This window comes from Chelonoidis abingdonii, chromosome 3 (assembly GCF_003597395.2).
Source record: "Chelonoidis abingdonii isolate Lonesome George chromosome 3, CheloAbing_2.0, whole genome shotgun sequence".
Lineage (NCBI taxonomy): Eukaryota > Metazoa > Chordata > Testudines > Testudinidae > Chelonoidis > Chelonoidis abingdonii.
In genome coordinates, this window is record NC_133771.1 from 37,025,625 (window position 1) to 37,050,576 (window position 24,952).

General features: G+C 40.2%; 1 protein-coding gene across 3 annotated transcripts in view; it reads right to left on the reverse strand.

The window, feature by feature from the left end:
- Positions 1-24,952, reverse strand: part of TRAPPC12 (trafficking protein particle complex subunit 12) — an 85,981-nt gene that overhangs the window by 14,589 nt on the left and 46,440 nt on the right. For 2 of the 3 annotated variants that reach the window (XM_032791084.2, XM_032791083.2), the window contains exons 6-8: positions 11,039-11,151; positions 6,250-6,322; positions 86-159 (exon numbers count right to left, since the gene is read on the reverse strand). In XM_032791084.2, coding sequence (XP_032646975.1) covers positions 86-159; positions 6,250-6,322; positions 11,039-11,151 — 260 coding nt within the window. The remainder of the gene's footprint in view (positions 1-85; positions 160-6,249; positions 6,323-11,038; positions 11,152-24,952) is intronic. The other variant, XR_012655482.1, reaches the window with a different exon arrangement.

Below are 24,952 nucleotides of genomic sequence, written 5' to 3' on the forward strand. Positions count from 1 at the left end.
CCATGTACCGGTAATTCTCTTGCACTTTCTCTGACATTCTATTCTAGTATATACGGTAACTCTGCAGCTATTGCCACCCACCTACCTTCATCATTAGCAGACAGTTTGCCATGGAGTACATCACCCGGCCCAGACGTGACCTCCACAGCTCAACAGAGGCTACAAAATAAGAGCAGCTTGTGAATGTGCACAAATAAATTAGAGGTTCTTTCTAGCCATCAATTATTGGTCCTATGAATTCTGATTTAAAAGATCCCCCTTGTTAACATCACTGGGATTTAGCATAGAATTTTTAATTCTCTGCCACACCGTACTGTCAGATAGAAAATACTGCCTCTCTCAAAGGGACTAGTTTGATTGGTTCTCGGAATAGAATATCTGCATAAATGATGCAATGATGCAAAAGTAACGGACAACCTTTCAGCTTGCAGTTCAGGCAACATATTAAATACTAAAAGAAGCCACACATTTTCTAAGTTCAGAACAAAAGATACACAGAAACATCTAAATAATTATTACCATCAGCATACAATTGTGTAATTTATGGGATTAAATTTAATCAGCTAGAAACCCAAACATAGGCTGAAATCTCATCTCAAAGCCAGAACATGCAGGGTTAGAGCTCACTGAGTCTGGGACTATTTGTGTTTGCCTCTGGCTTAGTGATATGGTGGAAAAATTTGCCGAGCCTGTCTGTCTTCTCTGCGCTCCTGGAGCTTGCAGGCTTTAAAAGCTGCAGCAGCAGATTTCTCGTTCCCTTGGTTTGAGACAGACTCATGATGTTGTAAGAGAATGGTTCTCCTTATGTATTCACTGTCACAGGGGCCATAGATCAGCAGACCCATGCAAATCTGAGGCTATCCACTTTATATCTTCAGACCATGTTTGTGGATCATGGATCGGATGCAGATACAAATTCTGTATCCATGCAGGGCTCTATAGATCAGTACTAGAAATAAAATTAGTCTTTTGTTCTTCAAAAATAGACATCAGGGATATTAATTTGGTACATGATTGATTTTGAATTAATTATTTGAAAACAGATATTATGGCTCACCCTGACAATCAACTCTCAAAGTCGCTGTACTGCGGTTGAAGAGACAGGAAAAAAAAAAGGGGGTTGCAACAGAACAGTGATAACTCTTTGTTCTTGTGTAGCAATAAAGAGGTCTGTTATAAAAACCATGGTGGGTTACAGAGAGTTAATTTTCTTTAATGATTTACAAATGCCATTCATTACAGGTAATAAAAGCTTGGTGAGACAGGTACAAAATATAACTTTGTGTTCTAGACACATTAAAAATTGAGTGCATAGTTTTGTCTCCAAGATTGGACCTGGTATTTAATTTATAATAGCTTCCTTAGTCATAGCTCTCATATCATTCAGCAGCATAAGTCATATTTTAGATATTTTCCACCCCAAGTTCATGTAAAACATGTATTGCCATAACTAGGAGTGCCTTGCATACCATCAGAGGACATTCTACCCTGTTTTCTACCTTTTGTTTCTTTCTGAGCCCATGGCAGAAACATGACAGTGTTAAATAACTCTTTCTAATTATGTTACCATCCCATTTTTGAAGCAAATTTAGGTTTGTCAGGTGCATTTCCTGATGTTTTAGTGCTTGTGTTGTCTCTAAATGTTAATATTAAAAAAATCTGGGGTTACATTGGTCTGAGTTCAAGTTAAGTGATTGGAAATTAGGCTATTATGTAGCTCATACCATATGTCAAACTTATTGTGATGTGTTTAAAAAAACAATGCATTTGATTATAGTTTATTGTTTTGTGTTGTGATGTCACTTGGTTATAAAGAACACTTTCTGTTATTGCTGGCACTATTAAGATATATATGTGGTAGCCATGACAGGCACAGAGTAAAGTAAAAACAGCAGCGAATGAGAACTTTCAAATATGCTGGAAAATGTCACCTAGATGGCTGCATGCATTTCTACAGTTGCTCAATACACAGAAGACAATGGGAGTTTTGCACATTAAGCAGCCACAAGCTCAGGCCCAGTAAGTCCGATGGATGAACAAATATGCAAGATGCACCAAAAGGACACTCAGGAGGCATTCTTATTGCTGGCAGCAAGGGGCTAAAGAATGACATGGGAAAACAAAAAATAGAAACCCAATACCTGATAATTATGATCTGTAACCCTGTAGTAGAAATGACAGTAACTCACCTTGCAAGACCTTGCTGCTACACTATCAGTCTGAACATTCCATCTTAATGGTTATTAATTTAGGCTCTGATTGTACAGTGGCTCTATGCTCTGAACTGCCATTCACTTCAATGGGAGTTCTGTGCGTGGTGCAGCTGCAGACTTCGTTCCTTATAGAAAACAAACGTGCTGCCAGGCAAATGGTGCAGTGCTAAATCTCTCCTCCTACTGAACAATTGGAAAATGAGACGTTCTGCTCCACACTAGAGAAGATGCATGTAATGGGCTGGTTGGTGCAGCACCTACTCACACTGGCAATAAGGAAATTACTCCCCAGACATAATCCCCATAATGAATTAATTAGCCACAGTTAATAAGGTTTGTTTCAGCTAGATTTTCCACAAAAATATAGTTTCCTGCAGCTCAAAGTGCAGCACAGGGGCATGTAGGGAGCAGAGCCGACCGAACCCATCAGGCAAGAGCAGCCAACAATACCAGCAAGCATCCCCAGGGTCTTTTGGCAGTGTTAGGCAGATAGGCAGCTGTAGTCCAAGCACAGTAGCATCTCTCCCAGCTGCTCAGCAACTCCCTCCCCTGGTTCCTGCTGACCACCTCTTTTTAGCTTTCCCCCTGCTAAGCTGAGCACAGTTCTAAAGGCAATTGCAAACACAGTGGCGTAGAGCAAGGAGCTAGTTACCTGCTGGTGAAAGGGACAGCTTTTAGGGGATGTAGCTAGTAAGCGGCTAGGACAGAAGTCTCTGCGTATGTGACAAAAAGCAGTCAGTCTTTTAGAGGGAGGGTGGGGAATAGCAAAAAGGCCTGGGGAAAATGAGGAGGGAATCCATGTGGGAGAAAGCCATCGGGTGGAGAAGAGTGAAACCCTATGAAGGAAACCAGGTATGGGGACGGAACAGAAGATGAAAACAGAGCCACACAGAAAGAGAAGGAGCTTCATTTTTTTCAAATAATTTGAGCAAACGGCGAGTGTTGTGTACAAATTTTTGTGAAAGGTGAAGTATTTCTTTCTGCTTTTTGGTCTTGTCCTCAGAAAAAAGTGAATTTAATATTCACCAGAATACATATGCAAATATCTGGGTGCTAGGTGCTTGCACATGCCCTCTCTTCCCCCTAAAAAGCACTTAGCATATGTAGAGATTTGTCTAAAGCAAACTTTCACGTTGGTTGGCAACTATACCCAAACTGATTTATTCTCTTTCCACCCTAATGGGAGACAATGATTTCCTAGACCCTCTAGGGGAACAGTGTCCTGGAGGAATGTTAACTAGGTTAACTCATAGATTGTTGGCAGTGGCAGAAAGACTTTTGGCTTCCTGTGATAGGACATTTTAACCCCTAGCTTGCTGGACATGGTAAGGGGTTCATCTGCCCCGTTACAGTGCCTAAAAAGTCACGTCAGGTAAAATGTTCAAGTGCACTTAAATGACGTAGGTGCCTAAGTCCCATTTTTCTAAAAAGCGACTACGGTTACCACTTCTGAAGTACATAATACCTGGCACATCCAGGATGATCCTCAGCCCATAAAACTTGAAAGCTGGCAGTGTACTGAGCATCCTTGCATATTTATTGGGGCAGCTCCCTCATAAAAAAAGATGATGCTTGGATGTCTAAGCTAGCCAATGGGAGAGGCTAACGAGAGGGGTATGTCCTAAGCCCCGCTCCTCTGACAAAGTTAGGTGCCTAAGTCCAGGAGGCGCTTGTGTTCTGCTTGCAATACTCTCATGATGTCAGATGACATAGATGTCTAAGTGGTTCCTTGCAAGAAATGCTGGAGGAGGTGGTGATGGTACCTCCTTTATAATTTTTAGCCCAGTGGTTAGAACACTTACCCAGGATGTAGAAGACCTGGGCTTAAATCTCACCTCTGCTTGATGGGTGAAAGGGTTTAAGCAGGGGCCTCTCATCTCTCAGAAGTGTGTCCTAACTATTGTGACAAAGTTCCTGCTCTACCTTGGTGGGTCCTACGCATATTGGAGGATTTTGCTAGCCTCAGAGATCTTCCTGTGTTGGATCAGGAGTTGAGAGGTTTTGGGGGGAACCCGGACCCGCCCTCTACTCTGGGTTCCAGCCCAGGGCCCTGTGGATTGCAGCTGTCTATAGTGCCTCCTGTAACAGATGCATGACAACTACAACTCCCTGGGCTCCTTCCCCATGGCTCCCTCCAAACACCTTCTTTATCCTCACCACAGGACCTTCCTCCTGGTGTCTGATAATGCTTGTACTCCTCAGTCCTCCAGCAGCACACCCTCTCACTTTCAGCTCCTTGTGCCTCTTGTTCCCAGTTCCTCACACGTGCACCACAAACTGAAGTGAGCTCTCTTTTCAACCCAGGTGCCCTGATTAGCCTGCCTTAATTGATTCTAGCAGCTTCTTGATTGGCTGCAGGTGTTCTAATTGGCCTGTCTGCCTTTATTGTTTCCAAAAAGTTCCTGCTTGTTCTGGAACCTTCCCTGTTACCTTATCCAGGGAAAGGGGACCTACTTAACCTGGGGCTAATATATCTGCCTTCTATCAGTCTCCTGTAGCCATCTGGCTTGACCCTGTCACACTATGGGATTAAGGGATAGTCTGAGGTGGGGCTCCTTCAGTCTCTCCTGTTGAAGCGGTTCCACTTTATATTAATACTTAGATAATCATATGGCCAGAAAGAGAAAGTGCAAATGAGACTACAGGCCAGCGGTTAGGGCACTCACCTGGGGAGACCCAAGATCCTGTCCCCCAGCTCCAATCACTCTTTCACTATATATCCAACTTCAGCAGGAGAGATTGAGGATACTACACATCAGAATATCCCAACGCTCAATGGTTAGAACACCCTCCTGAGAGGTGTGAGACCCGTTTAAATCCAGTATCCCCATCAAGCAGAAGGAGATTGAACCTAGGTCTCCCACATCCCAGGCAAGTGCTCTAATCACTGTGCTAAATGTTATAAGGGAGGCAGCAGCACCACCACCACTTCCCACTCTTCCAGCTGGATTCTGAAAAGTCCCCATCCATTAAGCATGCTCTCAGCACGCTTACCAGGCTGGGCCCAGCAGGAGAGATAGACATCTCCCCGCCTATCTTCACCTGATTTGAGGATCCCACTGCGAGTTAAGCAGCTAGACGCCATGAGTGAGGTATTGTGCACATGCACAGAAGCAAAATCTTTGGTTTCTTGGGAACTTTTAAAGCAAAAATTTAGGTGCTGAGAGAATTTAGGGTTAGGAGGCAGCCAAACTGGTTTTATGGAATGTAGTGGAGTTTAGGCGTCTAAGTCTCATTGGGATGCTAAGGCCCTGAATCACAAATCTCATTGATTTTCAGTGAGCCTTAGGATCTCCAGTGCCTAAGACACTTTAGAAAATGTTATTCCTCATCCTTACCTATGTTTTTCCTTCCTTTCCATCCCTCCCACCCCACGTGTTTAAAGGTATTATAGGGCTGCCTCCCCCCCCCAAATGTTATCAGAGAAAAAGGAATGTTCTTTTGGTCAGAAGTCTCAAACAGCAGCTCCTGATTAAATCCCCTTTCTTCCTGCCCCGTGATCTTGAATAAACAAGTTAATTAAAATAAAAAGGAAAAAAGAAAAAGTCTCCCATAAATGTTCAATCAAAATATGGTAATACACAGCAAAAGACCCTCCAAATTAATATAATCTGCTGGGACCAACAGGGAAGGAGGGAAAATTTGGATCGAAAGAAGTTTCTCAGATTTCAGGGGAGAAGACTGATGGAGGCAATGAGCCTCTTAACATAGACGTCCATCTGGTCTCTCTCCAATGCCTCAGCAATGAATTGATTTTCACCTAACACTACAGAGTGGCAGCCATGTTCTTTGTTTCTTCAAACTACATAGGAGATTTGATTTACTGCACCAATTTGATCAAAATAAAAGGTGAAACTGTGAAATGAATTCCAGCAAATAAAAATACAAGGTGTATCATTTCAGAGGCCGAAGAGACTATTCAATCACAAAAGAACTCTTTTAACAGCTTTGGGGTAGTCTTATGAAAACTTTTGGCATACCTGGGCAAGTGATAAAAATACACTACCTGTAAAAAGAAATTTAAAAAAATGCCTACCTTGTCGGTTCTCTTGTGTAATGTTAGTCATACTTCCATCTTCTGCTAAGCCCTGCTCCAAATTTTCTAATATCTGTAGGAAATTGTTTAAAACTAACATGAGTTTAAACAGGCCCTCTGGAATTAGGCAGCATTTTGTATTATACGCAAGTTATCTACAGCTGTCGTAGTCTGTATGTAAAACAATTCAAACAGGAATGTTTCACATGGACACATTTCAAAATCACTGATTATTACTATAGCTAGATTGATCATAACAGAGAGCCTTTCTACTGCAGTGCTGATGTTAGGGTTCAGGTTTATGATACTCACAAAGTATTAAAAGACAGCATACACCAGGGAAATATGCATTTTGTTAAGCAAAATATCAAATATGCCCCACAAGAGAATTATGATTAGCTCTTGCAAAAATGTCAAACTGATTCCAGAAGAGAACTAAGAGGTTTTTAAAAATTTTATTTTAGGTATCCAATAAATTCAGTGATGCTCTGGTTTTAAATAGAATTTGCCTTTTTTGTTCTTAATTAAATAATGACCCTTCTAACTCTCAGCTCCATTTCCTTCCCAAAGTTGGGATTTTATTGCTGTTTTTTATTTATTAGAGATTTTAAATAATATAAACTATGGAGTGAACAAATAATTATGTTTGGTGGATTATCTGGAGAATGAATATGCATAACGATTGGAGCTTCTGGCTTAAGCTATCTGCACTTAGAAAATATATATATCTACAGTTTCATTTGTAATGTAAGTCAATTGCATTTCTCCAATCCCGCTATGGTGTATCCAATTGTGTCTCTGTCTCTTGAAGATTACCCTATTTTTGCTGCTTCCCATCCCCCATAAATCACTGCATTTCATTTTCATCTTTTTGGTCACAGTAGACTGAATGGGACTCCCTTAAGAGCCTGTTAAGCCACTCACTCTTTAATTAGCTGGTGAGTTTAGTTTATCAGCAACATAGGAGGCATTCCCTCTCCTGGGGGCTGAGTACACTGGGTACCTAATGCTTTCAGCTCATAACAGTTTAAAGAGAGATTATTTACAGTGCAGTAGCACTCAAAATGTGCTTTGTGGTTTCCAAACAATGAAAGAAATAGAGTAAAATTGTCAAAAGAGATCAACTGATCCCACAGCTTAAGTTCTATTTTTAAAAGTGCCTTAGGCATTAAGAGCCTTTAGAAAATGGGGTTTCGGAATTTAAGGAATAGATTTTTAAAGATGCTTAGGTGCCAAAAGATGCAGCTAAGAGCCCAGTGCCTCTTCAGCAGCGACCAAAAAATGGCCATTTTAGTCACCAGGCGGGCAAAAGGAAAGAGCTTATTTTGCAACAGAAGAGAATCATGGGTTAAATGCAACTCTGAAGTAATTACACTGATTTCATTCTGGTTACACCAGGGATGATTTTATTCTAAGGCAGCTTTGTCTTCTTTTTAAATTTCTGTCTCCAGGTGAGTGTTTGTTAGAGTTTATTTCACGGTAGCATTAGCATTTAAGTGGTCCCAGCTAGATTTTCAAGTGAACACATCATCGAGGTGAATGGAAGAAACAGTTCATACCTTTGCTGCTGATGCTGTTTGTCTGGAGACAGTTCTCTGCAATGCTGGCTTAACAGGGCAACAGCATATTGATTTATGCAGGGAAGGCTAGCGGTACCACCCAGTGCACTAGCAATTTCCACCCCCTGTTTCCCTGCCCTAAAACAAGAAGCTTAAGTTCTGCAGGAAAAGGCAGAATTTGCAATGAGACACAAATTGTAGGACATGCAATTCTGCAGTTCCTGTGATTGTTTCACCGGTTATACTCATGGCTGTAATTGAACTCAACCGAAAAATGTACAGGATCTAAATTCCTCCTTGAGGCATATCCACAACTATACATTTGATTAAATAAAACTGTATTCTGGGAAAAGTTTCCATTCAACACTCTGCATAAGGAATGCATAACAAAACTCTAGCTATGCATGCATGACCCTGATTATGGTAACCTTTATTTTCCTGTGTGAATTTGGTGTTTATCACAATAGGAGAATTATAATACTCTATAATATTAATATTATAATCCTAATAAAGATTATGCAGGCAGGAGTTGTACTAACTGACCATAGAAACTTTGATTATGCCCCTTGATATTGACTTGAAAAGCTTTGGTTATGCCAATCCATGAGCTCTCTTGAATAGGCCCTACCCATCTGGCTACAGTTTATACCGGGGCAGGCAAACTTTTTGGCCTGAGGGCCGCATCGGGTTTTGTAAATTGTATGGAGGGCTGTACAGGGGAGGGGGTCGTGGCCCAGCCCCCCTTCCCCCGGGACTCCTGCCCCAACCAACCGCCCCCGTTCCCTGATGGCCCCAGTGGAACCCCTGCCCCATCCACACCCCCCCACTCCCTGTCCCCTGACTGCCTCTGGATCCCTGCCGCCCCATCGAACCCCTCCTCTCATTCCTGATGGCCTTCCAGGGATCCCTGCCCCATCCAACCACCCCTTCTCCCTGTTCCCTGACTGCCCCCGGAACCTCTTCCTCGACTGCTCCCTGCTGCCCCATCCAACCGTCCCTCCTTCCTGACTGCCCCCCCCAGAACCCCTGCCTCCATTCAGCTCCATTTTCCCCCTGACCACCATCCACACTCCTGCCCCCTGACCACCACCCTGAACTCCTTTGCCCTCTATTCAACCCCCCCTTGCTCCCTGCCCCCTTACTGTGCTGCCTGGAGCACTGTTGGCTGGCGGTGCTATAGCTGTGCAGCCTGGCTGGAGCCGGGCCACACTGCCACCGCTGCCACCACACAGGACAGAGATCGGGTCAGGCCAGCTCTGCAGCTGCGCTGCTCCAGGAGCTCACAACCCTGCCGCCCAGAGCATTGTGTGAGCAACAGAGTGAGCAAGTGAGCTGAGCCTGCGGGGGAGGAGGGACAGCAGGGGAGGGGCCAGGGGCGAGCCTCCCGGGCCAGGAGCTCAGGCAGGACAGTCCCGTGGGCCTAATGTGGCCTGCGGGCTGTAGTTTGCCCACTCCTCGTTTATACAGTAATATGACTAAGTATTTACTGACTAAAACTGATTGGTAGCTAAGTCTTAGGGATGACTTCATGCCCCATGAAGTTTAGAGTGCAACATGATGAAGTTTTGTGTGCAACATCATCAGACCTCATCTTGAATATTGAGTGCAATTATGTGTACCTGATTTTAGAAACACACTGGCAAATGTGAGGGAGTTGACATAAGAGTAAAGTGATCAGGGGGCTGGAGAGACTCAGTTAAGAGCAGAATGAAAGAGTTAAATGTGATCTCCATAGATTGGCTAAAGTGATGTCTACAAATATCTGAATGGTGTAAACACCAAGGAGTGAGAGGTAATATTTAGCAGTATACAGAGAAGTTTAAGTTAGGGGTCATGTGATGAACTTAAGTAAAGGAAAACAGAATATGAGGAAATTTTCTTACAATGAGACTGTATTAGTATTAGGCTGGAATAGTCTCTCAAGGGAACTGGTGTCAACCTCACAGGCCGGTTCATTAAAAACTAGACTAAGCATCAGAAAACAATCATGCATTGGCAGAGAGCTAGAAGGTGAGCTAATAGGTCTTTTCCCATCTCTAGCTTTTATGATTCCAAGATCATCACATTTACATAATGGGTATCCATGGACACTTCTGTAAACCAGAAAGAGGGCTAAGGATTTTGAAATATTCCTCCTTCACTTTTAAAATAATAAACCAAAACACTATTGGTTTATGGCTGCAAAGATCCCCCGTCATCAATTCCCCCTTATTTTTAATGTTATTTTTTTGGTTGTGCCATGACTTTTTCTTTTAATGTGGAGAATGTGTTCTACTTATGAACACTGCAGACAAGGTCCCGATTAACAGATTTGTGTGACCAATTATATATGCAGAAATGTCAGATTTAGTAATTTTTTTCTAAACAATTTCAAATGGTTTAAGTGGTTAAATTACCAACTGTGCAAAATTTCTCATCTGTCCTGTTTGTGCATCTTCCTCTTTATTCCCTCCTCTCTCCCTTACACCTGTTCCTGCAATTCCTGTCTTAGAGGTACGCTGGAAGACAAAATATGTATCTGATGGCAGACAACTAAAGCGATTTATTGTTAGGCCTTTAAAATAACTGAACAGTAATATCTCCTTTAAAAAGGAAAATAAAAAGAGGAAATGCATATCTTTTATCTCAAAGCTGACCAGACATCTTTGTTCTGGCAGGGAATCATGGCTAATTATATCATAACTGGGATTTGCCCATTTTAATATAGCCAGCTGGAAGCTCTGACACATGCCAGAGAGTGTGGCACTTTAAATACCAGATAGCTAGTGTATGCAAAATTCAATATGGAGGTACCATGCTGATGCTGAGCTCAGAAGCAGTTAGGAGGTGAGTTTCTTTAAGATGAGGAAGAATGTTTATCCAGGAGCAGGTGAAGGAAAGTCAGTGTCTGCTGCTGTTGGGTTTAGTGTTTGGGTAGTGTTGATGGCCTCTCATCTCGGGGTCCCTTCTGGCCTTAAACTCTCACTCTCTGTGACAGACTTTCTGACCCACTGGCCTTATGTCCTGCCTCTTCTCCGACTTTCCTTCACCTGCTCCTGGTTCTCCAGGCATGGAGTCAGTCAGGCCCTGTCAACATCCCAAGTGTGTGTTGCCTGTTCCCCTCAATGAGTCACTTTCTGCCTAGGACAACCAGGAGTTGGAAGTGGGAGGTCGGGCAGGCGACATGGTTCCCCTGAGAACGAGACACAGCAAAAAAAGTTTGTGAACCTCTGGTCTAAAGAAGCTTTTACCTTTGTGCAGATTGTTTTCATGCTGTGCAGTCTATCAAGTGACTCCTGGGGATTTCCTAAGTACTGTTCAAGTTCAGCATGTAAAATCCGCATGGAAAAGGGAACCATGGAACCTAGAACCATAATGAAATATTACTGAATTTGACTGCTACAGTTATCCGTCGATATTGTTGACTATGGTCTATAGGGTATTTCTTAAAACATTTCCTAGGCATATTCACTAGAGAAAGTGATTAGGAATTAAAATCTCTAAATTCTCTTCTTCCCTTGATTAAATAACTAAATGTTAAATGAGTAAAATGTTTGCTACTTTATAGAATCATATATTTTTGGACAGAGAAATATAAATATATACAGAGAAGCATAATCACAATGGCAAAAGTGTGCAATTAATTCATCCTTAAAATAATAGCATATTGTGTATCTAGAAGGCCAAAAGAAATTAGAAGAATTTATTAGCAACTGAAAATAAGGGTTTAGAATGGAAACTCATCTACGATTTAACTATAGAGTTGCTATAGAAATATAATAATCCCTAATTTACAAATAGTATTGAAGAATTTAAGATGGCTTTTCTAATGGTAGCTCTTAAAAAAGATGACACACATATTGAGAAAGATAGATAACCAAATAAGAAAGCAACACAAATTAAATGCAAATTAAATCATAGAATCATAGGACTGGAAGGGACCTCGAGAGGTCATCTAGTCCAGTCCCCTGCACTCATGCTTCCTCCAAATAAGTGAAAAGCAGATTAGAAGGGCCCCTAACAAAAAAAAACAAACAATAAAAAGATAGAAAATCAACATATATTAAAAGAAACTAGGTAAGAAATGAAAATAGCAAATTAAATGACAAAAAGTTAACAAGAGGAATACTGTGACATAAGTACATGAAATCTGATGCGCAATGAAAGAAAATCAAGGAAGTAAAATATGTTATTTGAGTTTCTATTATTACTACTTTGTATTGCAATAGTACCCAAAGCCTCAGTAAGGATCTGGGATCCATTGTGCTAAGATTGTCACTGCCCTGAAATACCAAACAGCTCCCCACCTCCTCCCCTACCCCTTTAATTCAGCTTTTATCATATTAAATATTGTCTCCTGTGAAGACAGTAGTGTTCCTATGGAGAGACCCATTACACTGTGAATCCCAAACTGAATAAAGTTTTCCTTGCAGTGAGACAGGATACCAAACGGAAGGGGTGGGGAAAGAGAACTTTAACCAATATTTGCAACAAAAAAATTGCTTTCTTTTAATGTTATTAGAAATTAAAAAAAGATACAGTAATCTAAGGACCCAGTCCTGCAAGTAGCTGAGCATCCCAATTGACTTCATCGAGACTCAGACCCACTCTGCATCTTATTTGCTCTCTGATATTTGCACACTTCAATGGATACTGAGCAAAACTATCTGAGGGAAGAATCAGATCCTAGGAAACAAAATTATTAGTAACAAACGGGAAAACTGTGATGGGGGAAGATGACTGAGAAAGAGAGAACACTTGCCTATAAGTCTAGTACACTAACCTGATGGCATACTCTACACTAAACAGATTATCCTCTAGAGAGTCTCATTTTTGGTTCACCAGTTCTCATAAATAGGACTAGGGAGCTTTTTAGAAAGATGATGAGATTTTGTACCTTCTCTTATGAGGCACATGTGTCAAAGGGGGAAATACAAAATGTGTCATTGTCTCTAAAGATTTTTTTTTAAACAAGACAGAATCTTAACCAGAAAACCACTCACTAATTATGACCTTAAGAGAACTCCAATTAAATCTAAGTAAATTCCCTTTCTCCAAAGGTAAGTATCCCCAAAGACTCCTCTTAGAGACTGAAGTGTTCCCTCTGTAGGAGTACACACAAATAAAGCATCAAGTATACAACACAGATTAAGAAAGCAAAAATGCCTTTGGAATTCCTTTAAGGAAATGTTTAAAAAAGTTATCAAACCAATAGCAAAGAGATTAATATGTCCTTATACTGACTAGTAAACAAGCACAATACAGGACAAAACAAGATAAGGAAAAATGCCTAGATCGCTGGAGAGCCAGGCATGCAAACTGGGGACAACCAAAGCGCATGTACTGCAGAATCTTTTCATGAGAGAACACTAAGCTAAAACTGTTTTGTAGTAGAATGCTATGAACCTCAAATGCCTGTCTTGCAAATCTAAAAAGGCAAACATGTCCTAAGGCTGGCCATATTCTCTACCACAACGATGGATCAGTGAGCTCTAATTCAACCTTCAAGTAATAATTCTGCTAAGAAGTAATAACGAGAAATGCATAGACAGTATGGTTATTTTGGAGAAAAGTTGGCACATACTGGTATGGTATGATCCATACAACTCATGATATACTCTAATAGATTTTTCTGTGTCAAGCAAAAGGCAAATTAGGTCCAGTTTGTGTAGCAAAGCTTCAGAGAATGTGGACTGTAAGATGGAAAAAAAATCTGAAGGCTTAGAAGCAATTTTTGTTGATGAAGGTGTCATACCAATAACAACCCTGAAAAGAACTCAGAACAAAGCTGTATCAATGGCTCTCTTTGTAAAAACTAATAAAACCCAATAACATGGCAGCAGTAATGTCACGTGGGAGACGTGACTTGGGAACCAAATCAGCATAGTTCAATTCATAGGCAGTGCCATAGAGGAAACATGCCTCTCACTAACAAATCATAAAATATGTAAACCAGCTTTGGGACTGTCTATTTTGGAAAGTTATTGATCCTCTACATTGCTGCACATGAGGTCACTAGCGTGTGTGGGTATGCTATCAGAGGCAGAAAAGGAAGGAGTAACACAGAACCACATTATTAAGCCGTATCACCAAAGTTGGTATCACCTTATGTTATAGAGATGAACGGAGCTGAAGGCCAACTGTATCTGGCTTATAAATCACACTTCCTCTGTGTGAGTAGAGAAACTCATTTAATTATTTTTTAATGCAGAAAGCTATGGGAACTCATAGTGTCCTGCAAAAAGTCACATACCAATTTTGATACACGCTGAAAGTCCCCAACAGCTCAGTTAGGACAGGCATCCAGCACAATATTACCTAAAAATATACTTATTTGTATTATTAATTTATTATTTGTTAAGCACAAATGATGTGCTACTTCATTCAGGACAGCTGGCTAGAAACCATTCAAATGTGATCCATTAGTATGAACCTTGCTGTGATGTCACAGCATCCATCAAAGACTACTGCAGCATGGAGCCAGTCCACAGGAAGGAAGAGATCAATATCATGCTTCCACCCCCTAGATTTTTATTATTTTATATGCTTTGTGGCCCATGCTGACATCCCAGAAGGATCCAAAACATTGGTGTTTTTTCTTCTCTCTCTGTTGCCTCTCTTGGAATAAATTTTGATAATATAGTTAGAATCCTTTAAAGTAAAATAATTTTTACTACAGTAACGTGATCCAAGCATGTCTGGAAAAATAATATTGATCAGCAGCCAGGGCAAGTATACACGAGGATCAGACAACCGAAATTCAGTTACTTACTGTGCACTAAACAGACTGCGAACCTGAACTTAAAAATCCTGAAGGCACTGACTGGCATTGCCCTCCCACCTCAGTTTCCTTTTATTGAACAGCAGAACAAATGATTTGCTTACTTGGTTTGTTACTTTGCTAAATTATTCTGGTTAGCAAGTTGCACTTTGGGAGAAATGTGGTAAAAGAACTGCTGCCATCTGGTGAGGAGGGAAACCAACTTTTAACCTGAACCTCTGATAGGGCATGCCAAACAGTCAACCTACCCAATACTTTGTAACTGCAGGTCAAATCAGATCAGCTAATTGTCCTTCAGAAAGGCAGAAACATGCGCGTGCATGCATACACATCTTAATTTAAAGAACTAATTTTGTTTACAGAAAAACCCTGGGATGTTTTACTTGTTGGACAATCAAGTTTGGGATCCAAACTGTTCTCAGATAAATCAGCTTGATCCCCTCTCCTCCTATATTGGATCTAGGAACATCTATCTTCATTTTTGTTATATGATTTTGATATGGTTACTCTTAGGTACAACTGGTGTAGGTCAGCAGCAGCCATATGAAAACATTACATTATGTTAATTTAACAAACAATTGTACACTTACTTTTCTGAGGAAAAATAACGCTCATTATTTTAGACTTCACAAGTCTTCGCCACTTTGTAAGTGTTACAATCCTCAAAATACTTAGATATAAAACATAAACAAATAAACTTCCCTTGGAAAAAAATCTATGGCATTCCTATAAATTGTATCTCAATGGGTTTGTTCATAAAAAGATTTATTTTTACTCTAGAATAATTTTTTAAAAGAAACCAACAAAAATACTTCTATATTTTCTACCTACTGTACAATTTCTAACATCCAAAAATTGAATCTGTGGCTTTGTTTCAGATTGAGGAAGAGGAATAATTATCTTTAAACTACTGTGACAGAAAAACGTTGAGAAAGACCTTGAAAGCATGAGAGAAGCAATAGCAAGTTACTAAAAATCTTTTGAGAAGGTGGATGATTGTGAAGCTTTGTTATCAAAAGACCCTGCAAGGTGACTTATGTGTGTAGCATGGTGGAAGGGAAGGTTATGAGCATAAAGGGCTCTAAAAGCAGTTCAGTCGAATTTCACAGGGAGAATGAAGGATGAAAAAGGCAAAGACCAAACTGCAATATGACTCTTGTGAATCTTCAGTGAATTCTCATCAAGCTCTACTGATAAAAAGTAAAAAGCAATCTAATGAGAGAATCATGGAAAGTGCTGACTTTGAAGACTTAACCGACTTTAACAGAGCACAATAAGAATTTTGGTCTAAACAATAGGACTTTGATTTGTTGCTCTGTGACAGCACCACATCATGTTGCATCAAAGGCATGTCTTTCAGTTTCCTCCTGCTGAGAATAAGAAAACCAGTGCCAAAGGAGCTGACATGGAAGAGCCCATTCCAGTTGATAAGGGCAAATCTACAAACACCTTTTCCTCCCCCCAACACAGCTTCCACTGTCCTATGAGGCATGGATGTTGAGCCTTTTGATTAAAAAAATAAATAAATCTTTTTGATGGTCTTAATATAAGGATAATAACAAAGGAAAAATATACTGAGACTATTAGTACTGCAAATGTAACAAACCTTACCTAAAAAAAAAGCACAATGAACATATCCTAAAGTTAAAAAAATATACTAAACACAGAACCAAAGAAAATAATCTAAATAAATTTTAAGAAGTTAGCACAGAACCAATGAGCACTAAAAAGGATCATTGAAAATAATATAAGTAATTAAAATATCTGAAAGAAAAACGTATCTATAGTAAAAATATCAATTCTTAAAATGTTGCTCTCTGAAATGAATACATATGGTTTTAAAAAATTACTGAAACAAGATGAAACAAAACAATTCTACATTAACTTAATAATGTCATAGTTGAATATGTAATTATAAAGATTTGCTTAAATTGTGAGATAATTAGTCACCCAAACAGTATTTTTTGTTAAATATGTGACAAATTGAGGAGTTGTGTGTGTGCATATGGAGACAGCAGAAAAAATATATTTGCTACTATAAACAAAACACAGGATAAAAATCTACTGTTACAGTTTAGAAAGAAAGAAATTTTAGTATACTGCCAAATTAATAAATACTGATAGAGAGAATGACTCACAACATTGACACTTTGCCTCCCCATATACTCAAGCACCTTCCACAAAAAATAAAAATATGTAACAAACAAATCAAAACAATCTAAAACCTAAGCAAACAAAAAACTCCACAGTTTTTTCTTTAAAAAGGGATGACAGCTGGAGACTCCAAGCAGTTCATTAGGGAGTTCACTACTGCTACTGATTTGATGTGCAAGGTACTCAGATACATGGTGACGGGTGGCAATGTTAAGTGGATAGACGGGATTTTGCAATGTGAAACACGAATAGTAGGTTAGTAGTTTTAAAATAGCATACTGCTGAATCTGTAAATAGGAGAACTTAGGTATATTTACAATATGAATCAATTATAGTGATGAGAAATAAAACATTAAAACTAAAACCATAGTTGAATAAGAAATGTGAAATTTAAATATATTATGTTGTTGTAAAGAATTTCTATGTGAATTGTCTTGCGCGTGATTACCTTGGAGATATCTAGGTTATGAGCTGTGAGGGCATCACTACTCTCTTACAATAAAAAAAAATATTCAAGTTGAACAGAATCATGTAATCAGATTTAACCAGGAAAGCACAAAGAACATTATCTATGGAATATTAAGAGAATTCTTTAAGACCACAGGTATTTCACAACAGTTGCTTAAAGAACAAGTTGCAACAATTAGTATTCTGGAGCTTTAACTCTATATAAACTTTTAACGACTACACGCTATCTGTGATAGCCACTAATGATTAATAGTTCTGCTATGAAAAGGAAGGTATCCTTTGAAACTTTGTGGAAATAAAGGCAAGAATAGGAGACACTTGTGCACTCATTATTATTGCAATATTCTCTCAAGTCTTGTCCCCCCCCGCTTGTCTCTACAAAGTAAACAAAACTCTCAGTCCCAAGTCATCAAAACTTGGCAGCTTGTAAGAAACACCCAATCCTCTCTGCAACAGCTCCCCAGTAACCTGCAGTGGAAGAAAACCTGCTGCAGTTCTCTTCTAAGCATGCTTTTACTGCTCAAAACAAATATTTGCACCATTTTTGTTTAAACAGCTTTAGAGTTACTCAGAACTACAAGCCTAAAGTCAAAGGGAATTTTGCCACTGACATTAAAGGGAGCAAGACTGAGACCTAGGGCAAAAAAGTACTATGGAAAAACAAAACAAAACAAAAAACACACTTGGAGGAGAGGGAAAGGTGAAAATTCAGGCAATAAACATTCATTCTTCTTGCAGTGTTTAAGCTTTAAAAAACAAATCTTCTCTATTTATATGAGAAAGCCACAGAAAAATACAAATCTACATTGTACAAAGAAAAGAAAGCTAAAAACCTCAGATGTAAAATAGGGAAAAGATTTCTCTTCATTTCAAATCTGCTAAATTACTACTCTAGTAAATTTTCAGAGTTGCCAATTCTTGCAACTTTATCACGAGTCTTGGGATATATTATGTTTTATTTGAAGACCCAGTGGCTAAAAACAAGTGGTATTGTGAAAGTCTCACCTTTCATTAAAAGGAAAAGTACCAGTAACTTTCTAGCCTTCATGGCTTTGAAGAAAAGCTTAGAAACATGGCCCAAGTGCACGTTAAAGGCTCAGAAACCAGAAAGCAAATCACAAGAAACCCCACATTTATTACTTTCTTAAGTCTCATGATCTTAAAGTCAATCTCATGATTTTTTGGGGGTATTTATGATTTTTGAACATTTGGAGTTGGCAATAGGAGATACAATACCGTAAATATGAAGATAGCAAACTTTCAGACTTACTTAGATAAAAATTCCCATGTAAATGAACCAAATAATATTTAAGACTCAGAGTAAAGTGAAATCATGAATGATGATAGAGAAAAAAGTAGAAGAAAATAAGTTAGAAGGAAAAGGCAAAAAAAAAGTTAGTTAAAAGAGATGCACTGGTGCAGCTGAGTCGCTGCAGCACTTACTGAAGATGCAATCTATGCTGATGGGAGAGCTTCTCCTGTCTGTGTAGGCACGCCACCTCCTTGACAGGCTGTAGCTAAATCGATGGGAGAAGCCAGCCTGTTGACATAGCACTGTCTACACCGGGGACTAGGTCGGTATAACTAGGTTGCTCAGGGTCCCATGGTTTAAACACTAATAATTTATAATTTTTTTTTATTTAAATGTTCTCCTGCATCACTTTAATAGATCACGAAAAACAAAAAGTGAAAAAATTAGTCAAAGTGGAAAAAAGAATAAAGAACATCAGTTGCAAGGAATAGGAATTTCTTAGACTCTCATACATAAAACATAGTTAATAGAACACTGAGGGTCCATGATTAAGTATGAAAACTTAAGATTTCAGGCACAACTTTATCTCTTCCCTGTGCACATACAATACAATATACTATATATACTCGTTCATTACCCCATTCATTTATAAGCTGACCCCCAAAAATCGATAGGTAAAAACAGCAAAAACTGTATGACCCTTTCATAAGCCGACCCTATATTTCATGGGTTGGAAAACTTTGACTCCCAGCCCATCAGGATGTTTTGTTTACCTGGAGTGTCTGCAGACATGGAGCCCCTCAGCTCCCTGTGGCTGCGGTTCACCGTTCCCAGCCAATGGGAGCTGTGGGAAGTGGCTGGGAACGCCAAACCATGGCCTCAGGGAGCCGAGGGGCTCCATGCCTGCAGACGCTCCAAGTAAACAAAACAACAATGTATTAGATATTCAATTCAATGATTCCATAGAGTTTAAACTCATCAAATTTTGGTGTAGACCCATTTATAAACAGGTATATATGGTAGTCTTGGATACATGATTTCATACAATCTCTAAAGTAATACAACTGTAACATACTTTTTCTGTAACTTTAGCTATATGTACAGCATATTGTATTCTTAAAAATTGACACTGTTCACTGTGAAAACGTTTTAAACACTTACTGACACTTTCTATATGATAAAGTATCTTCTCGCTAACATATCCAGTTTTAATAACTTCGGTCCAGAACCTGCCAACACTTATGGACACAAGATATTCAACTGAACTCACTTATGCACATGAATAATTCAATTCAATGGGACTACTCGCATGCATAATTTTTTTGCAGGCCTTTGGGCCTGGTTCAGCCCTCACAGAAACTAACAGAAAAAAATCCATGAGCCAGGCCTTTGGTCAGTAAACTTCTTAGAGTGCATTTTCTGTTGAATCACTGGCACAGTCTTCCTCAGGCCTGGTCTACGCTACGCGTTTATACTGACTTTAGCAGCGTTAAACCGATTTCACGCTGCACCCGTCCACACAATGAGGCTCTTTATATCAATATAAAGGGCTCTTTAAACCGATGAGAGGAGTAGTGCTGAAATCGGTATTACCATATTGGATTAGGGTTAGTATGGCCGCAAATCGACGGTATTGGCCTCCAGGCGGTATCCCACAGTGCACCACTGTGACTGCTCTGGAAAGCAATCTGAACTCAGATGCACTGGCCAGGGAGACAGGAAAAGCCTCGCGAACTTTTGAATTTCATTTCCTGTTTGCCCAGCATGGAGCTCTGATCAGTACGGATGGCGATGCAGTCCCAAATCCAAAAAGAGCTCCAGCCTGGACTGTACGGGAGATACTGAATCTGATCGCTGTATGGGGAGACAAATCTGTTCTATCAGAGCTCCGTTACAGAAGACGAAATGCCAAAGCATTTGAAAAAAATCTCCAGGCTATGATACAGAGTCCACAGCACAGTGCTGTGTGACAAGCGCTAACGGAAAGCCAAAGAAATCAATGGACGCTCATGGAGGAAGAGAGGGGGTGTCATAAGTAATATAGGTAAGGTAAGGGTTTAAGTTTCTTTCACCTGGAAAGGGGTACCAACACCTGACCAGAGGACCAATCAGAGAACTGGTTGTTAAGTCAGGGGCGGAATTTTGTATACTCGGGGTCTTTGTTGTTTTCTCGGCTATGGGTAAACAATTTCCTTCTATCTCTCTCTTATCTCAAATATATTCTACCAAAGTCTGTGAGATAACAAAGGAAAGCAAAGTAATTCGGCTATGAAGAGCTTTGTGTGTAATTACAGAGTGGATTGCTGTGTCTTTTTTGCTTCCTCGGCTTGTGAGGGACAAGCTTTCTCCTAATCTCCATCTTATCTCAAGTTTCTCCTAACCTCTGTGAGTACAAAGGAAAGCAAGTAATTCGGCTATGATGAGCTTTGTGTTGTATTTACATGTATGTGATTTGTTGGACTGGTTTAATCGGGCTATCTTTTAAATTAGACTGTTATTCATATTTTCTTATTAAGCAAGACCTGTATGAGTTTCTTACTGCAAGTATTGTTTTATATTTTCTTCTTTTTCTTTATAAAGTTTTCTTTTTAAACCTTGTGGAAGTTTCTTTTCCTAGTGAGGCAGAGGGGGGAGGGAAAAGCCCAAACTCGTGTCTCACCTTCCTATTTGGCCCAGGGCGGGAAGGGCTGCAGGACAAAGGGAGGGGGAATCTCTTGTGTGAGCTGACTAGGTGAATGGCCTACCTCGGGAAGTAGATTTGCCTCTCCGGTTGTATTCAAGGATGAAGTATAGCGTTCACCGGCTAACCAGGAAAGGGGGGAAGCTGGGAGAGGAGAGAGAGAGAGACCAGGGTCTGGGTCTTGGGGGTCCCCAAAGAAGGGCTGGGGACACAGAGAAGGAAAGGGGGGTCAGGCCCTATAAATTCCTGACCTGGTGGCAGCAAGATATCCAAGCTGGTAGAGAGCTTGGGGGGAGTTTCAGTAAGCACCCAGATTTTGGAGCGCTAAATTTGTCGGTTTGTGGGACAGGAGGCTTTTACAGGGGGACTGAGACTCCAGCGATCCACACGTCCTGCAGTCTCCGAAAAGTATTTGCATTCTTGACTTGAGCTCCACTGCCTGTAGGATCAACAACATTGTCCGGGGTGTTCAGGGTATATCTTGTCAATTTATTCCCCTCCCCTCCCTCTGAAAGAAAAAGGGAAAAAAATCGTTTCTTGACTTTTCTAATGTCACCATCGTGTCTACTGCATGCTGCTGGTAGACCCGTTGCTGCGGGCACCTGAACAGCGCATCCTCTCCCTTCCTTCCCCGGTGGCAGACGGTTACAGTGCCAGATGGGACTGGTAGCCGTCCTTGTCAATCAATCCCTGAGTGCGTCCTGGCGGCTCAAAGGTGAGTGGCCAGGCGCACCGAGGTAATAGGAATAGAAAATGACATCCTGATTATTTCTCTTGCAGATGGTACAGAACGTGGTAACCGTCCTCATCATAGCAACTGGGGCTGAGCTGCAATCAGCACCCACCCCTCGATGTTTCTAAAAGAAAGGATTCGGTAGTGCCGTGGACTATCTAGCAGCGGGCATGCTGGTGCTCCTCTCCCCCGCCACCGTTTATGCCCTGCTGGACATAGATAGCAGCTGAAGGCTGCCTCCTCTCTCATTTTATTCTCACTACAAAGTCAGTGTTTCTTATTCCTGCATTCTTTCATTACTTCATCCACATAATGGGGTGAAACCCTGCTAACCTGTGCCCAGAAGGGTTGTGGGAGGAGGGAAGCAGACAGGTGGGGTTGTTGCACGGCACCCAGAGAATGGCATGCGCTCATCATTTCTGTGGGATCTTGAAACGGAAGCGGCTGTGCTCTCTGGGTCTTCTGTACACTGTCCTAGTAAGCTTGCCCCATATTCTAGGCAGGACTGACTCTATTTTTAGATACAACATAAAGGAGGGAATGATCAGGGTCATTCCATTTTGTCTTTTGCACCCCGGCTGACCTCAGCGAAGGGTCAGCCAGGTGCACCCATTGACAGCAGCAGAACGGTAACCAGAACAATGATAACTGTCATTCATCGCCAATTTACAATGGCACAACTGACGGTACAGAATGACTGGTACCCATCTCCGCTACCTCGAAAGGCCAAAAGTGAAATGCTGTGTGTAGCGCCTGCAGTACCGGCCTCTGTCAGGGCAAATCCAGTACACATACGGTGACAGTGACAAAAGGCAAAACAGGCTCCATGGTTGCCATGCTAAGGCGTCGGCCAGGGCAATCCAGGGAAAAAGGGCGCAAAATTATTATCTGCTGTTGCTTTCATGGAGTGACGACATTTACCCAGAATCACCCGCGACACTGTTTTTGCACCATCATGCATTGTGATCTCAACCCAGAATTTCAATGGGTGGGGGAGACTGCGGGAACTATGAGATAGCTATGGGATAGCTACCCACAGTGCAACGCTCCGGAAATCGACGCTAGCCTTGGTACATGGATGCACACCACCGAATTATTGTGCTTTGTGGGGCCGCGTGCACTCAACTTTATATAATCTGTTTTACAAAATCGGTTAATGTAAAATCAGAATAATCCTGTAGCGTAGACGTACCCTCAGACAGTGCATATCACAGGATGAGAGAATTAATCAAAGTTAATCTGGCTGTGAACTTTGATGGACTATTCATAACCAGAAAATTTTTACTGTCACATTCTGTTCTTTGCAGCAAGCTGAACTAGTATGGTTTTTACACACACACACACACACTATTGTGCACTTCGTATAGCCAAACAGAATGTAAAATCCCGTATATAGGGCTGTTGAAGAAACCCCTCTTCTGCCTTATTAACTGAGAAACAATATGATATTATGTAGTTCAGTATTGTAACATATATGCACAAGGGGAACCATAATTGTCATTTCATGCCTTTTGAATACTTAATTATGCAACTTTAACAGTCTATTAATGTAGTTTAGAACAAAACAAAACAACTCATTTTTTAAAATTTAAAAAGAAAAAAAGATGGACACACACAAAAAAAGTACCTTCTTCGGGATTTCAAAGTTCTGCTTGCTTGCAAAAAATGCAGCATGGTAAATTACATATTGAGAAACTATTTGGCTGGACACAACTGGAATGCCCTATCCCATATTCTTGAGGAGATATACAAATGATTAGTCAGTTGCTTGGAAAACTAATTTGGGTAGATATGAATGCATAGCTTTCCTCAAGGGCCTTATCCAGCAGCTATTTAGATCAATGGAAAGGCTCCCATTGACTTCAATAGGCATTGAGTTTAAGGTCAGAAGGGTACATTAGATCATCTAGTATATGATAGGCCATTAAATCTCACCCTGTTACCCTTTTACTAAGCCCAATAACTTATTTTTGACTAAAACATAACGTGTGCTTGGCTAAAGTACATCTTCCAGAAAGCCATCCATTCTTGATTTGAGGACAATATTATTATTATTATTACTATTTATTATCTATCTATTATCTATTATCTATCTATTATCTATTATTATTACCTATTATTATCTATCAAAAGAAGGAGAGAATCCACCATATTCCCTTGGCATGTTGTTCCAGTTAAAAATGTGTGCCTAACTTCTATTTTGAATTTGTCTGGTTTCAGCTTCGAGCCACTGGTTCTTGTTATGTCTTGTCTTGCTTGTCAACTATGATGCTGAAAAATCCTTTTCAGATCACTGCTTTCCAGCACACAGTCCCCCATTCTGTAGATATGATCTGCAGTCCTTGTTTCTAGTGTATACCTTTGCATTTGGCTATATTAAAAACACATATTGTTTTAAATGGAATCAGGCCCTAAGTGTGTACTCTGTCACACATGATAAGCATGTGATTTTCGGTAAAATCAAAGTAAATTTCCATGGTAAATTTCAATCATTTTAGCATTAGTATTACATTACTAAGCAACAAAGTTACAAAAATTATTATTTTATAATGGGTACAGTATTTTTTCCCATGCTTCGTTTGCTTGAAAGCATTTGAACCGTTTTGTTGAAACTGTCCAAAACTTTCAGGTAGAAATCAATTAATGGAAAATTTCAGCCCAAGATTTGAAAGTTTCAGGAAGTTCTGAATGATTGAATAAATGGGCTCAGGATGGAAACCACTTCCCAAATTTAATCAGAGTGGGTCATAACTAGTTTCTTGCTATATTTAATTTGAGGACCAAAGAAAATCAATGTTGTGCAACAATGTATGAGGTGCAGGGAAATACCACAGACATAATGTTAACATTCAGATATGAAATTCACATACGACTATACGCGCCAACCAAGACTGTGGTTACATTTTGCTAAGTACTATAAAAGAAAATAGCAAGAGACAAATCTTTCCCCGAAGAGCTTACAATCTAAATGACAATATAGACCAACCATTATCCTCCTTTACAACTGGGGCAAGCCACAGAGTCTGGGCTCTGAGTATACTGCCATAATCATAACAGTAGTAGTCATGGTACAAGAGTTGGGGAAAGTGAGCAGTGT